This window comes from Podarcis filfolensis (assembly GCF_964270895.1).
Source record: "Podarcis filfolensis genome assembly, chromosome: 5".
Taxonomy (NCBI): Eukaryota; Metazoa; Chordata; class Lepidosauria; order Squamata; family Lacertidae; genus Podarcis; species Podarcis filfolensis.
In genome coordinates, this window is record NC_139608.1 from 34,881,863 (window position 1) to 34,899,035 (window position 17,173).

Consider the following 17,173-nt stretch of genomic DNA (forward strand, 5'->3'; position numbering starts at 1 on the left):
AAGCCATGGTTTTCCCAGTAGTGATGTATGGAAGTGAGAGCTGGACCATAAAGAAGGCTGATCGCCAAAGAATTGATGCTTTTGAATTATGGTGCTGGAGGAGACTCTTGAGAGTCCCATGGACTGCAAGAAGATCAAACCTATCCATTCTTAACGAAATCAGCCCTGAGTGCTCACTGGAAGGACAGATCGTGAAGCTGAGGCTCCAATACTTTGGCTACCTCATGAGAAGAGAAGACTCCCTGGAAAAGACCCTGATGTTGGGAAAGATGGAAGACACAAGGAGAAGGGGACGACAGAGGATGAGACGGTTGGATAGTGTTCTCGAAGCTACAAACATGAGTCTGACCAAACTGCGGGAGGCAGTGGAAGACAGTAGTGCCTGGCGTGCTCTGGTCCATGGGGTCACAAAGAGTCGGACACGACTAAACAACAACAATCATCATAAGAATGTGGCCATTTAGCTCCTTATAGGCTTAAATTCCACATGACTCACAGTCTCCCTGGGAATAAATGAATATATAGAAGAACCCATTGAGATACCCTACATGTCCAGCGCTGGTATATAATGATTACCTAGGTTTTTGAAACATTATTTGCATGACGCATTCTTAAATTGTGTCTGTTATTTACCCTGATAGATTCACTGCTGTTGGTGGCTGACCGCTTTGATGGACCATCCAATGTAGACATAGTCATTGGTACAATTCATACCAGGATTGCAGAAGCCATTTCAAATATGCAGGAGAACAGAGAATCTATAAAATCCAAGGTAAAATCCAGACTGCAAAAGCTGAAAATGCAGTTTACTTAACAGCGATATTTCATTTATTGTATGTATTTATATCATGCCTTACCTCCATGTTACAAAGTTTGCCATTAAGACATGTATCAGCCCTGCTTAGCTTCAGCCTTCAGGTCATGCCCTGGGAGCTTTTGGCCTCCGCCATTTTCATATCTGCCATCTCAGGCAAAGTAACGCCAAGAGAATTCCAACAGTTTCTGCTGAATGACATTAGAAGTGCTAGGCCCTGGGTTGCTCCTTTCATGAGTACTGGACAGGCAGAGATAGCCTGATTATCTTGCCTGTCTTCTTTACTTGCACATCTTTGCCAGAGCCTATCTCCCTTCCGCCATAAGAGCTGGCCGGCTTCCCCTGAGAATCCCACCTGTCTCTCCTTCATCCTCCTTGATTTCAGAAGATTTTCGCAGCTGCATTTCTGAGCAGAATGTGATACATTCGCTCCTTCATCAGTCCTAAAACTGTGCAGCTCCCCATCCAACTGAGTCAGATGTTAACAGCGGAATAATTTGTGCTCCTGAAGCCCAGCTGCTTTCCCCATGATTCCTAAGAACTGTAACTAACAGGTGCTGATGGAGAATGAATCGGGAACTGACTGGCAAGTAGATAAGTCACTGATAGGCCAGCAGGGATGGAGGAAACAGCAGTGCTGCACAAAATACAGTGTTAATTCAACACAGAAATAGAGCCATCAATTCAGGGGGAGAGAGAGAGAGAGAGCGCGCACAGGGGGGACAAATGAATCTATACCTCCCAGAAGGTATTTTTCATTGCTCTTGCATGTTTTTATGCCCCTAAAAGAATTGCTTTGTAATAACCACAGTAATAAACTATAAATGGGTGAACTACAGTGATGAAGCTGGATTCATTTCTCTCTTTCATAAAACAAATTTGAGAATATTTTATATACAAACATTAAAAAGAAATGGCTAGCAAGGCAGTAGGCTCACCTTGTAAATCACAGATATGGGCCAAAGTGCACCATAAATGACATCCACATTGTCTATCATTATGATGCAATTAATCTGAAACTCTGCTCCAGGGCAAGTTAGTCAGGTTGTTGTCTTCTGCAGTGTGAGCACCCAAAACCCAGTTGACCATTCAGCCAGATAGAGTGTTGGTAGCTGTCACACAGAATTATCACACAGAAATGAGATTCCACATTGGTGGCAGCATCAGAATCCCAGATTTTAAAAGGATTGTTCTTCTACAATCCCTTTTTTCTGTTCTTAAGAGGAAGTTACAGCAGTGGAGGGGCTATTGTTCCCTTAAAAACAACAACCAATTATATATATCTCAGCAGTTTAAAACAACAGCACATACATAAAACCTGGGATAAAGATTTCTGTTGAGAAAGCTTTTTGAAAGAGAAACATATTTAGCAAGCGCTGGAAGGGCAGTAGAGAAGGTGCCTGCCAGGTATATAATGGGAGGAAGTTCCAAAGGGTAATAACACTAAAGGCCCAATTCCAACATCATGCAGAATGGGTCTCCCTTTAGAACAGTATCTGCGGGATGCACTGCAGAACATAGTGATCGGTTGGAGAGGAATCCTTAATTCACTGGTTCAATTGCAGCTGAACTGAGATTTGATTTGGGTGAAGGGCCCTAGTCCAATGGCAGGGCATATGACTTGAATGCAAATGTACCAAACCTTTGCATTTTCAGGTAAGACTGGAAGAAATATGCACCTGAAATTGTGGAGATCTGCTGCCAGTTACTAAACTAGACAGATCCATGGTCTGAACTAGTACAAAGCAGCTTCCTATGTCCCCAAAGCAATGCGATATCTGAAAATTGGATTACTATTCTGTAAAAATTGGTATGTGTGAGCAAATGTGAAGTTAGGAAGAAATATGATTAACAAGGGCATATTTTACAGCTGTGACTTATTAGATAAATGCTTTGCTATTAAGTTTCATTTATTTTCTCCAGACCTTTCAAGGTTGTGGAAATCCCAAACTCAACTCAAAAGCTTCCAGCGCTGAGGAAAAGAAGAGGCGAGGAAAGTATGTCAGTGAAGATAAACCTTCAGGGCTTAGTTCAGAGAAACTTGTGAGTATGGAATTTAGTTCTGACTTTTTTAGAAATGCTTCTGTATGGAAACAATCTGTGTGGCCCGTTGCTTAGAATAGCACTGGTTCAAGGTCACACAGATTGCTTCCAGGTTGGCTGCTGGTTGGAAAGCCAATCTTCCCAGTCACAGTCTGACACCCTAACACCAAGTCACCAGTGGGGGTCGTCTTCCTGGTTTAATTATTCTTTTGATGACGCCATTGGCATTTTTGAGATACTCCGCTCATAACAATTTCAGGAAATGTGGGCTGCCACTGCTTTGTTCCTTCCACTCAAGCACTCACAGGCACCGTTAGTATAGCCCAGTCTGTCTCCTGAGTGAAAATACAGCCTCGCTGCAATGCTGTTGCAACTTAATATTTAAGAAACTAACATGAAAAATAAATGGGATAGTTCCGAGTACAGTCGTACCTTGGATCCCGAATGCAAGTCGAACATTTTGGGTTCCAAACACCACAATCCTGGAAGTGAGTGTTCTGGTTTACAAATGTTCTTTGGAACCCGAACGTCTGGCACAGCTTCCGATTGGCTGCAGGAAGTCGCTCCTTGGTTTCCAAACGTTTTGGAAGTCAAACAGACTTCCGGAATGGATTCCATTCGACTTCTGATGTACGACGGTAGTGGCCTTTCCCTCCCTTTGATTTTGGGACCTCTCTCAGTAATGTCAATGAAGTTCTAACTCTTGTTCCAGCAATGCAGGTTTATCCAGTCATTACTCAGCCTTACCCAGTGCATAAAGGTAAGGGGACCCCTGACCATTAGGTCCAGTCGTGACTGACTCTGGGGTTGCAGCGCTCATCTCGCTTTATTGGCCGAGGGAGCCGGCGTTTGTCCGTAGACAGCTTCCGGGTCATGTGGCCAGCATGACCAAGCTGCTTCTGGCGAACCAGAGCAGCACACGGAAACGCTGTTTACCTTCCCACCGGAGCAGTACCTATTTATCTACTTGCACTTTGATGTGCTTTCGAACTGCTAGGTTGGCAGGAGCAGGGACTGAGCAACAGGAGTTCACCCCGTCACGGGGATTTGAACCGCTGACCTTCTGATTGGCAAGTCCTAGACTCCGTGGTTTAACCCACAGCGCCACCCCTGTCCCTTTTTTTACTGGCATACGTCAATGTTATTAGTCACCACTAGCCACCTTCTTGAAGAAAGTTGGTCTTCAACTTACTAATACATCCTGACAGTTACTCACCCACTCTCCTCCTTTGCCAAGCTCTTCTACCATTTTAGTGCTTCTGCTCCCAGGCCAGGCATTCTGGATGCTCTGGGTCCATTTATCCTTCATAAGTACATAGGAAGAGGCCTGTTGGATTAAGCCAAAGGCCCATCTAGACCATCATCCTGTTCTCTCAGTGGCCAACTAGATGCCTGTGGAAAGCCCACAAGCAGGATAGGGGTTTGAGAGCTTTTCTCTTGATTTTTCTTGGGAGAACTTAAATAAATGTTGTGTTGATAGCTTTCTGCTGTATAAAATAGCAGCTTCGGTAAAGTAGCCTGTCTTGAATTGTGTACTAAAAAACAACTATGGAAATTGTAGCAGTCTTGCATTGTTGTAAGTGGATTAACAACTGCCCAGCGTTTGAACCCATAAGTTCTGGATCAGTTTATCATGACTGAGCTTGGAATTCAAAATGTCGCTTTCAAACACCTTCCTCCTTCAGCTTTGATTCTTCTCCATCTGGCAGGTTTCAGATGCCAAAGGGAAGCTGAGAGAAATAAGGGACTTCTGGGTTGCCCTCCCAAGCACACTTTGCAATGAGAAAGTTTCCTCTGGTTCTGTGAATGAGGACAGGTGCTGGAATGGAATGGCCAAAAGCGGGTAAGGCTGGTCAAAATGTGACAGAAGTTCAGCAGGGTGAAGTACACTCACACACAAGTTTCATGAAGCTTTGTAATCTGTAAATATGAGCCCCATTATGGGGTAGGTAAGAGAGAAAAGGCAGAGTTTGCCTAGTCGAGAGAGTCAACATTAGTAGTCATTGGGATCCTGTCCTTTTCCTTGCTTAGACTGAGCCCCACATAAACACACACATGCTTGGGCAAAAAGATGGCTGCTGGTGCTGTTATTCCCTGCACCTGGTTCAAACGTAATGCTGAGCCATAGTTTAAGAAGCCAGTCACAGGACTGAGAGATCTTTCATCCCACCCACCCCCAATCTCTGGTTAAGGGCCTCCCTAAACACCAATTTAGAACCAGTATTTCATTTTAGAAGGGTTCTTTAGCAGTGTTACGATGCCTTTAACCAGGGTTAGGGGCAGACACAAGGCCAAGATGTAGCAGGTGGAGGCAGAGGGCAAGTGGAATTTGTGCCTAGAAGATCAGTTCCTAAACCATGTTGTCAGAATTCTAGGTTTGATGTTATGATCAGAAGCGTGTTGAAGGCCGCAGTAATGTTGGTGAGTTGCAAAGGCTTAGATGCAAGTTAAAGATAGTGACCTAGTTCCAATGTCACACTAAACAGTAATAATATTATGCGCATGAGCGGCAGCAGGCCCTGGGTTTGCATCTTCCCTGCTCCTCTGATGTGACACCATGGAGATTTGAAACATCTGCTTCCTCTTCTAGACAAGTTTGGAAGAACTTGCTTTCATTGAAACAAACCATAATTTAAACTAACCAAAGTCTACCTAGTTCTGACATAATAACAAACTTTTGGAAGCAGATGGTCCTCCTTGTGACGATGTAAGAATGCACAAACCAAGTCAACGTCTTAAATCAATTGCAATAATGTTTGATACCCTAAAGTTGGCTTCTTGCATGAACACACGTGGCTCTTTGCAGGTATCTTCCAGATGTGATGGGAGACGGACTAGCCAATCAAATCAATAACCCAGAAGTTGAGGTAGACATTACTAAACCAGACATGACTATTCGCCAGCAAATCATGCAGTTGAAGATTATGACAAATCGACTGCGCAATGCATATAATGGGAATGACGTGGATTTTCAGGATACAAGTAAGTATGGAGCTGAGAAAAGGCAACAGTGTTGTGCTGTGGAGGTGGCACAATCTATATCATGCATACTTATATGATATGATTTATATGATTAGCAGTTGAAATAAAGAGTTCTGCAGGATTCCATGTTCAGAAAGCAACAGAACATCAAAGAGGTTCAGTTCACAATTCTGTTACGCCATACTTAATGTAGAGCCAGTGCACGGAAGCAGTGGCAAGTTGGCTGCTGCAAGTATTGCCCTTATTTGCTGACACCCAAGAACTGGAGTGCAAGAGATCTAGTTAGTAACGCTTGGTGATTTTACTCCTCCCTCTCTAGAGTGCTGGCTGCTACATCCATATCTTTATACAGGCATTGCCAAGACTTGTGCACCTGAGATTACCCACTGTCTTCCCAGGGTTTCTTCTCCCTATCAGTCCCTAATGCCTCATTTCAATGGACAAACTCCAGCTTTCCTCTGACTGTTCAGCAGCAGCAGGGGTTTCAAGCTTGGGAGGATGCTGTAGCTCAGGATGGTACAGTGGTACCTTGGGTTACAGACGCTTCAGGTTACAGACGCTTCAGGTTAAAGACTATCTAACCCAGAAATAGTACCTCGGGTTAAGAACTTTGCTTCAGGATGAGAACAGAAATCGCATGGCAGCAGTGGGGCAGCAGTGGGAGGCCCCATTAGCTAAAATGGTACCTCAGGTTAAGAACAGTTTCAGGTTAAGAACGGACCTCCAGAACGAATTAAGTTCTTAACCCGAGGTACCACTGTAGTTCAAAATATTGCTCCTTTCTGTAATTAGTCCTTAGGAGCCTGTGGGCTCAAGTCCCCTGGTAACTACAGTAACAATGAGAACATGTCCAACTTTGGTTTGCTAAAAATGTGCATTGAAAGGCTCCGCACAGAATTTGGTCCACTCATCCCATTTTCCCCACCAGCTTTTGGGTGGTTTGTTAAATGTGGGCAACGTTTAACAAGGGTGAGGTGAGATATATACCCCTGCTTCACTGCATTCCAAATTCTTCATTTGCTTTCCCTGGCTTTATGGCAACAGCAATGCACATGGTGTGGTTTAATTTGCAAGCTCTTTTGGAACTGCCATGCTTACTTGAACTTTTGTCTTGCCTAGGTGATGACATTAGTGGTTCTGGAAGCGGCGATAGTTGCATTGACGACATCTGTGGCAAAAAACTGTCCAAGAGTGCTAGCACCAGGCCGCCAGAGACGCATCCAATGCCTAAGCAGTCTGGACAAGGTGTTGGTGGAAATAGCAGCAACATACTTTTGCCTTCTTCCTTTCTTTTATTACTTTCTCTGGCTGCTGTTGCAGCACAGTACCTGCGGCGGTAACTCATTTGTGCGGCCGTGAAAGAGACTGTGGGTGGTTGTGGTCTTAACTTTGCCAAAAATGTGGACTATATTTAATTCATCTTGGCAAAATGAGGGAGATAAAACGTTCTTGATTGTTTGTGATGACCTGGCAGTGCTAGAACTGGTCTTTTCCCCCTCCCCTTTCTTTTTTTGGTCTTCTTTGAATGCTGGGGCCTTCTTTCTTTACCTCTTTTTATCATTAATTTGCCACAACGAGACACTTAGGAGCCTACAACAGATCTTGGCAGATATGGGTAATGGGTAAAAAGGACAAATGACCTTCAAGGCCACATCATTTTTATTGACTCCAGTAAAACACACAAGTATCTCATATTCTTATTTAGCTGTAGCCAAAGATGTGCTACAATTGTTTAAAACAATACACCTTTTTTAATTTAAAAATCTTCCAGGTGCTGTAACAGTTCATTATTTTCCATTAAGCAAGTGGCAAATGGTCCTTCCTGTATACCAGATTAGCAAAGGGATTATGGTGGAATTTGGAACGAAATTACTTTAATTGGCAAATACCTCTGTTAAAATGAGTGGTTGAAGCCACTTAATATTTCTCTCCTACAACTAAATGAATTAGCGTGAGATTCAAGTTTTGCATGATCCTTTGAAAGTAGCATTCAAAATTGATAAAATGCAATACAGAATTGTAATATGCAACATTATGCTAGAAATATGCATGGGGAGATTCCTGTCTGGGAAGCATTGTTTTCAGTTTGAGGCTGAAAAATTTCCCGTTATTAATAGTGACAACAGTTGACTTTTACCAAAGGGATGATGCAAAGATGTGTGTTATTACTGATCCTGTTAGCAAAGCCTGGAGGCGACTAATTGTTTGGCCCAGGGAACAATTATATACTATCAAACACCCCAGGGAATTTCCATGGCTACAACCTGTCCAAAGTACCACCAATTATGCCGATGGAAAGCAGACCAAAGCCATAGTTTGAGTCATCAAGTCAACCAGCTGCTACCTTATTTCATCTCACATCGGCATAGTTAACCTTATGTTCTCTAGTCCTTGTTTAGTAAAACTGCTTCACTTCAGCTAATTTCCTGATTGTTGCTACATATTTGCCAGGAGTATTGTCTGATATCAAGGTGGAAGGGGTTGGAGGAAAGAGGGGCTGTCCAACCACATATCTACAGCAATAGATTCTCCTATGTATTTCGCCGTTGAGACACAGTTCTCTGCTTTGGGTTCTTTTGGTACAGCCGTAAACTTTTTTCACCCCCTCTTTCAAAAATATCTAGCATAGAAAGGCCAGTCCTATTCATGTTGTTGAATGATAGGAAGCCTTCGACACAATCTTTGCTGTTAATTCACTTATATCATGACTTTCCTTTTAGGACACAGGGATTATGAAAGCATATTTTTTACATTTAATATATAGATATATGGGCTTTGCATAAATGTCAAAAACATTTCTCTTCTGCATCAAAGACAAATGCATTTCTTAACGACAGCATTCAAAAAGGCAGAATTACAGAATCAGTTATAAAACATGCAGAGTTAGCAGGGAAGCCATTCTAGTATTGTGGCACATGAATTAATACAAGCAAATTAATTCAAATGAATTATCTTTCCCATTCCCGGCCCTATTTGTTTTTCTATAACACTGGGAGAAATTAATTTCCTAATCACTTCAATCGGTATTGGAGGCTGCCAAAAACATCACCAGAATGTTGAAAATACGCTACTGAAGTCTTGACGCTAGAACGAATTTGTTGCTCCAAAGAACACCTGCTTTTGCACACATTACTTTCAGTCCCTTGTTAAGTAGAGCAATACACCACCCCACTTTCATTATTGATCTCGTCCATCTAATATATTTATTTTTGTTCTCAGTTTAGACCATTCTTAATAATTCTGAATACAAATGAGGCATGAAAAGCAAATATCCTGCCTCCTTTGAACGTTAAGTTCAAATGCCTGGGAAAAAATGGAGTGCCACATTCAAATAGCATTATATATGTAGCCTTCTGTTGGTAAAAAATAGAAATGAAATGCTATACACATTGAGGTAAAAATGAAACAGCTGCCATTTCCTCCCCCCTGAATGAAAATCTTCTGCCAAACTGCTGGAGAGCTGTAAACTCAACACAGTCCTGGGCTCAAACTATGAGAGAACTAGGGCCTTGGTGCTTTTACTCTGTTGCTTTTAACTCGGCCTGCCACATCACATCTGAAACAGAAACTGGCTGTGTGAACATATTTTTTTCTAAGAGGAATGTGCAAATAGGGACTGATGGCCCTCGCCCTCCACTTCCCCCCTCCCCAAAGCTTCTCCCTCCCAGCCAACTTTACTTCCCGTATGAGAGCCCAATTGAGGAAAACATGACATTGGGGAGAGAGGCTATGCTACAAGGAAGCAGGCCGTGAGGGGGTGGAAGTTTTTAGGGCCCATTTGCTCAATCCTGATTTTTATACGCAGTTGGGCCATCCCGTATTTAAATAAATGAGTCTGCCACTCCTTTGAGCCTCATTTGTCATTTGAGCCTCGGTCTCTTGATAAATGCTAAATCTAATGCTCTTAGGATCTGAAGTTTTGTGATTTAAAAAGTTTCATATATATATATATATATGAATGAGAATGACATTGCTCTGTTTTGATGTTTAAAAACACCTTATAAAACCCAAGCCCTTTGCAAAGCTGTCAGCCAGAAACCTGTCACGGTTTTTTTTCTTTTTGTGCCATAATTTCTTTTTCAGTGGAGGGCTGAGGGTCAATAGAGGCTTTAAGAGCACTGATATTTATCATTTACAAATGACAAACAACCTATAATTTTCTGGTGGGCTTGTTAGAGAGTTATGGTACAAATATATCCAGAGTACACCTTGGCTTTTTAAAAAAAAAAATGCAGTTCTATCTGCAAAATTAAGATTTATTTCACTTACTGGCATTCTTGGCCATTTATATATTTCTTTTGGTTACCAAGTTCCTGTAACTATCTTGCACTGTTGAACTATGTTCTTTGAATCCTTGTATAAATAAAATAAAAAAAAAGGCTGGAGACTTAAATCTATATGAATGTCCCTTGCAACAACATGCTGCTTTATTTGTTCTGTTTTTACTGATTTTCAGCAGGTGCCAGACTAGCATCATGAAAAAGTATTTGTCAACTTGCTGATGATAATAATAGCATGAAGAATGGTCTGCCATACCTGTATACTGTTAAAATAGCTACATCTTGATTAGTATTGCTATGCATTTACTCAGAAGCAAGTCTAAGTTTGATGGGCCTTAGTCCTTAGTAAGTGTATTTAGGATAGCGCCATTAATGCTAACACTTGAAGGCAATGAGCCACCTAGCTACTGTGGTGCACCAATATGTGATGCCCTTCTAACTCCCTATAACTGAATGTTGTAATCGACAGACACCAAAATGTATTTTTATCCAGAATGGTGTGACCAGGACAGCAGCCACCTATGTATGGGCCGGAGTACAGTTAAGAGCCTTTTATGCGTTACATCCAACACATGGAGCTCCCACATGGTTTTTCAGTAGTCCCTCTCAGAGCAGCTGTTGTTTTGATCAGCCCTCCTTTCCAAGTCAGTGTACAGTATTTAGGACTGGTGTTCAAATGTTAAAGCATGCTTAATGGTCCAGAGAACCAGAGGAGAGGCACTTCTAGATAAACAGTGCCTACTGGAGGAAAAATTGTACACCTGTCCCAGTCCATTATGTGGATGGTCTGTGTTGGATTTAGTTGACCAGATCTAGCAGCAGAGATGCAAGCGTGGAAAGAGGTTTATGCACATAAATCTGGTGTAGACAGGGGCATAACAGCCTCCTGCAGAGAAAAAATGCCTGCATCCAAAACCTGCTGGCTCCCAGCACAGCTACCAAGGGGTACTCCCTGATTTCTCAGCAGCCAGACCCTCTGTCTCCTGGCCCCCTCCTCTCCTGCCTCTGAGTCTGAACTTCCCTCTGCCCCAGCCTCTTCCTGCTCACTAAGTCCTGTTGCCTCTTCAGCTTCTGACACCTCCCCCCCCCATCTTCTCCCTCTGGCCACTCATCACCATCCCACCACCAATCCCCTGGCTCTGAGCCTTCTTCCTTTGGAAGGTTCCCCAGCTGGGGCCTCCCAACACTGCTCTATATCCAGCCAATCCATGCCACAAAGGCCTCAGCAACATGTTATATAAATTGCATATCCATCACTAATATATACACAAATAAACAACCAACCAGCAAACTGTCATCCTAAATGAGGATGAATTGCCAATCCATAATACCATTAAATAAACATATATATGGGTTTAAATTGTCTGAATGCTATCAAGCAAATGAAGCAGCCTGAATCATAGCAATCCGCTGTGTTCGCTGGGTTGAGCATGGGCTAGAACACAATTATTTCACATGAAACAGCACGCATATAGAACATTTGATATAAACATGCCTTGTAGTCCTTTATTTAAATTCACTACAAAAATAAGGGGGGAAATGGTATTTCAGAATTATTTTTATTGTGCAATATTTAAAACCAGTTATGTCAGACACAAAAAAATCAGGTCAACAGATTCTTCCATTTAACAATGTAGTATAGGGACCACAAATCAGTGAAATCAGTGGTAAGCATAATAACTCTGTCCTCTACTGTGGCTAACCTTTTCATGTCTGGTTGCAATCACTAACCCCTGCTGAGCCTTCCAGCCCACCTCTAAAAAAAAATTCCACTGACTGCAATAGGATCTGTAACAGTGCAGATCACTAATGCAGTTGCTGAGGTACCTCTCAAACAGAGTCCACAATTTCAAAACAATCACTTCAGCTAATACTACTGAATGGAATTGAGATCAATTCTATACTCTCCTATTAACATCAACAGATAATCTGGGCCAGATTCTTCTACTTTGTTTCCTCAGATCCCAAAGCTTGAGTCAGTAAATGTTCACTGGATTAAGGACTGGAACCTGAGTTTGCTTCCCCATTTATTGGACCAGCTGTATTTATCTCCCTACTAACTGTATACGTGCAAAAGATTTCATCCCACACATTTCCTACTGCTGCCAGTTCTTAGAACAAAAAGACTACCATAGGCAAAGGCCCTGGTCTGTGAAGCCTAAATTGCTTTGAAAAGACTACTTTCCACAGAGTACACACAATTAGCAGGCAAAAGTCCTATTGCCACCAGGTAGGAACAAACTAAAGCCCTTGATGTCTGGAACGACAAGGCACTAGCTGAAAAACAAGCAGATTTTTTGCCCTCTTGCCTGCCAGTTCATCCCAAATCAAAGTGTTTTGAACTGTTTATATATTTTTGTATTCTTTAAATGTGAAAAACTTTGGTTTTATGTTTGTATAGAAGCGCTGACCTTGGAAAGATACAGATATTTCACTACTACGTCCACATTACCCAACCTCACTTTAAATAATGTAAATGGGTTTCAGTACTGACACAAGAATGCAAAGTTCCTTTGATTATATCTTCTAGCGTCCTTCCCCCCCCCCCCCCCCCGTTCTCCCTTATGTAGTATTTTTCACATCAAATTACAGCTGAGCTGTACCAGTAAAAGGTAGAAGCATTTAAATGTAACTATAGTTCCCAGTATAAGGGAGATCTGCATGGCTGCTGCTCTTCTCAGGGTGTTTTGACACTGCCTCTTTCAGTTGTTTTGTCACATCTTTCAATTGCTTCTTCTTCCTTTTCTCCTCCTCCTCTTTTCTACATCTGGCTCTTTCACTCTCTCCCTCTTTGCCTTCCTTCTTCTTTCTGGTTGGAGCCACTTTGCTCTTCTGAATACGACCAGACTTGGTTATCCGCACTGGCAGAAAAGTATAGATATATATATGTTACATTAATTTTATAACAAACCCATGCAAGAATGCAGTGAATTGCCAAAGGTGGAACTAAAATAATTATTCAATGTGTTTTTAGTCACTGCCCACTAGTGGGCTTTTAGATAGGTTACTCTGTGAAATTCCTGCTACAATTGTGTATTGAGTTCCTCTCCACTTTCAGTCACTATCTCTCCTGCCCATGGTGGCAAAATGTTTCAGAGAAAGAGGGCAGACAGGATCCATAAAGGTGTTAATCTATTTAGTCATCTGCATCTTTTTCTAACCTTCTTCCCCTTTCGCAGAAATTGAGCAGCTTAGAATAACAGGATTGGGGGGGGATACAAGAGGGCACAAGGCAAAACAGCATCACACATACATCTTCTCCTGCCTTGGATTCATTTCTAGAAACAATTTCAGAAAATGGGAAGGAAAGGCGTGGGGAAGGGAGGTGCTAACAATGGACAGAAAATGAGTTCTTGCCTAACAACTGACAGTTGCTAACAACTACACCGACATATTGACTGATCTTTGTTTGACTGTTTTCTCTGTTTTCAATACCGACAAAGCAGGAGCAACAGATACACGAGCTGAACAGCAAGAAAGAGTTTTTGCAAGCATTTGTATCACTACTGAAAGGTGTCCCTCCATCTTTCAGAGAATGCTGGTAAAGGAACAAAAGTGTTCAGGAAACCCTGAATAGGTTTGATTGTCCTCATCTTCCCTATTGGCTGGGATCACCCAGGAGACAATTCCTGGAAGCAGTATGTTCACTCTCAGTTTTGTTTGCCCTCAGAAATAAGTACACATAGCAAAATCTGACTGGTCACACAGCACATTGTGTTTACAAGTTCATTATGTGATTCTTGATTGGCTGAAATCCTCTAGTGGACAAGAATGAAGTCTTGGGTAAATAAAACAATGAACCTGAAGCAGCAGTTGATTAGAAGTTCCACGACTACAAAACGGACATGAAAAGTGGAGAAGGGTCTCACTGGCAGGGTTCTTTCGCATGCAATTTTCCTACTGCCTCTGAAAGCACTGTTTGTACACATACCTCCCCCCACAGAAACGAGCAAACGTTTGGCATCACCCTACTAGAAATGTATATCGTGACAAAGCATACACCCTAGTTCATTTTTCCCCCTCAAGCGTAACAGCATTTGTCTGTCTTATGCTATCGAGCAAAATCTAGCTTCCCTCCCATCCAGTTTTAAAAGACATTTGCATTGTCCATTCTAACATAAAGAGTTGTATGGATTTAGAAAGCTGAGTTCCCTCACCCGACCGCACTCACATTCCCACCAATTCCATGTAAAGAAGACCATGCAAGATCATGAATAACAGCAGCAACAGAGAGAAAATACACTGGAAGGACTGTAGGATTCTAATGTACTTTAGCTATAATGGCATTTTATTTATATATTTAGATACTGCTTATATGCCAAAATGGCTTCTAAGCAGTTTACAACTATAAAATCAATACATAGTTAAAATACACAAAAACAATTCCATTGGGGCAATAAACATCCTTAATTTAAATTAAAATATTAAAATATACAATAAAAAGCAACTAAAGAAGGAAATAATATATTTTATATTATAAATCATATTTACAATATACATGTATGCCCCAACCTATTCAAGCAATGTTCATGGCAGCTTACACTATAAAAAAATTAATAAAAGTACCAACCATTTTAAAAAATAGTGAAAAACAGGAACTAGGCTGCAGCAATTAAACCAATAAACAACAATAATACTGTAATCAGCCCCAGAATCTTAGCAAAAAAGAAAATCAGCAGCTGATTGTTACAATTACTGACCATGGAAAAGAAAAGCAGAACCAAAATAACAAAATAACAGATTAATAGTGACTGCTTACTTACCCTCCAAAGCACTCTCTTCTTCTTCCTCACAAAAATCAGCTGTAGAGTTAGCATCTTTTGCAGCAATAAAACAAGGTGCAAAGACATTTCAGAATGTTCAACATTAAGACAACATTATGAACGCCTCAAAAGAATTGTGCCTTCCGTGGAAGTGCTAGCTACAAGTAGCTTCTATACAATGTTAAAAATAAACGGTGAGATTTAATTTATTGCAATGATAGAATTAACAAAGGATTGTGTTCCATTTACATAGATTCTTAAAGTGTACATGCTTCCACTTTAGCAATAACTTCAAGATACATTGCATGCCAAACAGAAATGACAGAGTTTTCTCTTTACATAAATGGTTTTCTTAAGACTACATTCACATGAACAGTCAGTTCAGTTCAATGCACCTTAACGTAGCTAAACTCCAGCTGTGTTCTCTGCAAGGAAGTTAAAGTGAAGCAGGAGCAAGAATATTCTTCAAAAGAAAAATACAGAATTCCACCCCAGAATTGTTTGTGGAAATGTTTGTTTCTGACTCATCCCTCTCTAGAAACCAAAGCCAATTGAGAACTCTGGGGTGTTACCTCTTGACTGATTTAACATGGGAATGTACCCATGTAGATAATGTGGAAGCAGCATAGCTATCCCATGCTGCTAATAATTAATACTGTTCAATGGTTTTCATGTGAATGTACCCTCAGGTTTTCTGCAATCAACATCAATGATCACTGGAAATTCTACAAATGAAAATCAGCAGCTACAATTTAAAAAATCACTACCAATGATCTATTCATCTTCACTTAAACCACATCCTATTGGCTAGAAGAACTGAAGTGGAACTTTACGTCCTATCCAATCAGTGATCTGTTCTGTGTGACAGATCTCACTGTATCATCCAGTTGGTTCAATGGAAGAAATGCTGTTCACTGAAAAACTCTGTTCAAAAATTGCTCAGCCATGGAAGCCCCATTCTGTATCCCTATACTGAAAAGTAACACTAGGTGGTGTTTGTAGTGAATGTTCCCATGGAACACTTTATAAATAGTATTTATTTTCCAGCTTCCTTTGTTAAGTGGCCTGATACTGCATTTGTCTGAGGCTCATGGTTTCAAATGTAACTAAATCTGATATGAATCACATCCCTGATTTTCAAACTGTCTGATGAAAGTTTGATCCAATTCTTTGTGGGCAAAAGATCCGCAACCATCTGGCAAGTTTAGCATAAGCAAAGCAGTATTAGAATGCACAGTGTTGTCCAGCATGTGGAAGCCTTTATTGATATTGTCTATGGCATATATTTTTTCTGTAGAGAGCAAGAGGAAGTCAGTATCTTCTCAGACTTTCTTTGCTACTAACTATAGACATGGAATTTCTGGTGTTTAAAATTAACATATCCCGAGTTCAGTCTCTAGTAGTTTGGGAAAATCTCAACCATGCTTGCTCCTTTCAAATGTGAAGTTTCTGTGACAAGTTCTTAAAGGCCAGATCTCTTCTTTGCATTGCCTCTCTTCAATCCTAAATAAGGATTTGATTTGATTTTTCATCACATCAGCAAAATGTAAACAAAAAAAGGAACTCCAAAAGACCTGAATGGTATCCTTTGTGGGCGGGGGGTCGGGGGACAATGGTTAGACTCACATCATATTCATCTATAGAATTCTTTGCTTCTAGCATTCTTCACTGCACAAGATATATATGGTCCACTTTGCAGCAGCAGAAATCCTCTTCTTGCTCCAGTTCAAATGAATGAGTCTTCACCACCATTTGTGGCCATTCACTTACCAGTCTTCTACTTGATTTTCAAGTCCAAGTGTTCCAGGAGTTGAGCTATGATAAAGCCATCTGTCTTCACCACCATGACTTTTTGTGCAGTGCCTCAGCCAAAATGGCATGTCACTCTGCATACTATCAGTCTCTCTCTTCAGTCCTAGTCTAGACTCTTGCACACCATAATTTCCAAAATCCAGTACAATTCAGTCACATTTGAATCAAACACAGGAAATAAAAGAATTCCCTCTTAACAGCAAAGTTGGCAATACTTCATGTTATTTCCAGTAGGACAGCAAAACGGGAGCTCAACAGTTCCAACACACACCGTAACATTCTCTTGAAGGTCCCTACATTTTCCTGTACAAAAAACTGGGTTTTTTTTATAAATGTGGATTCTGATCTTGATCCAGTATCAGCACACCTGTACATACACACACAGGTATTTCTTTCATAGCAGAGATAAAACTCATACTTGCTGATCTTTGTATTTTGCCCATTGTGTCTCAAATAATAGGTTCACAATTCCAGGCAAT

At 41.2% G+C, this 17,173-nt stretch overlaps 2 protein-coding genes across 11 annotated transcripts in view; one reads left to right on the forward strand and one right to left on the reverse strand.

Annotated features, from left to right (window-relative positions):
* GPC1 (glypican 1) overlaps positions 1 to 10,232 on the forward strand; it is a 193,761-nt gene extending 183,529 nt beyond the window's left edge. Inside the window, exons 5-9 of the mRNA XM_083613813.1 lie at positions 642 to 772; positions 2,738 to 2,857; positions 4,567 to 4,700; positions 5,664 to 5,839; positions 6,959 to 10,232. Coding sequence (XP_083469939.1) covers positions 642 to 772; positions 2,738 to 2,857; positions 4,567 to 4,700; positions 5,664 to 5,839; positions 6,959 to 7,179 — 782 coding nt within the window. The 3' untranslated portion in view covers positions 7,180 to 10,232. The remainder of the gene's footprint in view (positions 1 to 641; positions 773 to 2,737; positions 2,858 to 4,566; positions 4,701 to 5,663; positions 5,840 to 6,958) is intronic.
* ANKMY1 (ankyrin repeat and MYND domain containing 1) overlaps positions 8,443 to 17,173 on the reverse strand; it is a 45,071-nt gene continuing 36,340 nt past the window's right edge. For 5 of the 10 annotated variants that reach the window (XM_083613719.1, XM_083613721.1, XM_083613723.1 and 2 more), the window contains 2 exons: positions 14,883 to 14,936; positions 8,443 to 12,980 (listed from right to left, as the gene is read on the reverse strand). In XM_083613719.1, coding sequence (XP_083469845.1) covers positions 12,742 to 12,980; positions 14,883 to 14,936 — 293 coding nt within the window. In that variant the 3' untranslated portion in view covers positions 8,443 to 12,741. The remainder of the gene's footprint in view (positions 12,981 to 14,882; positions 14,937 to 17,173) is intronic. The other 5 variants (XM_083613722.1, XM_083613724.1, XM_083613725.1 and 2 more) reach the window with 1 other exon arrangement.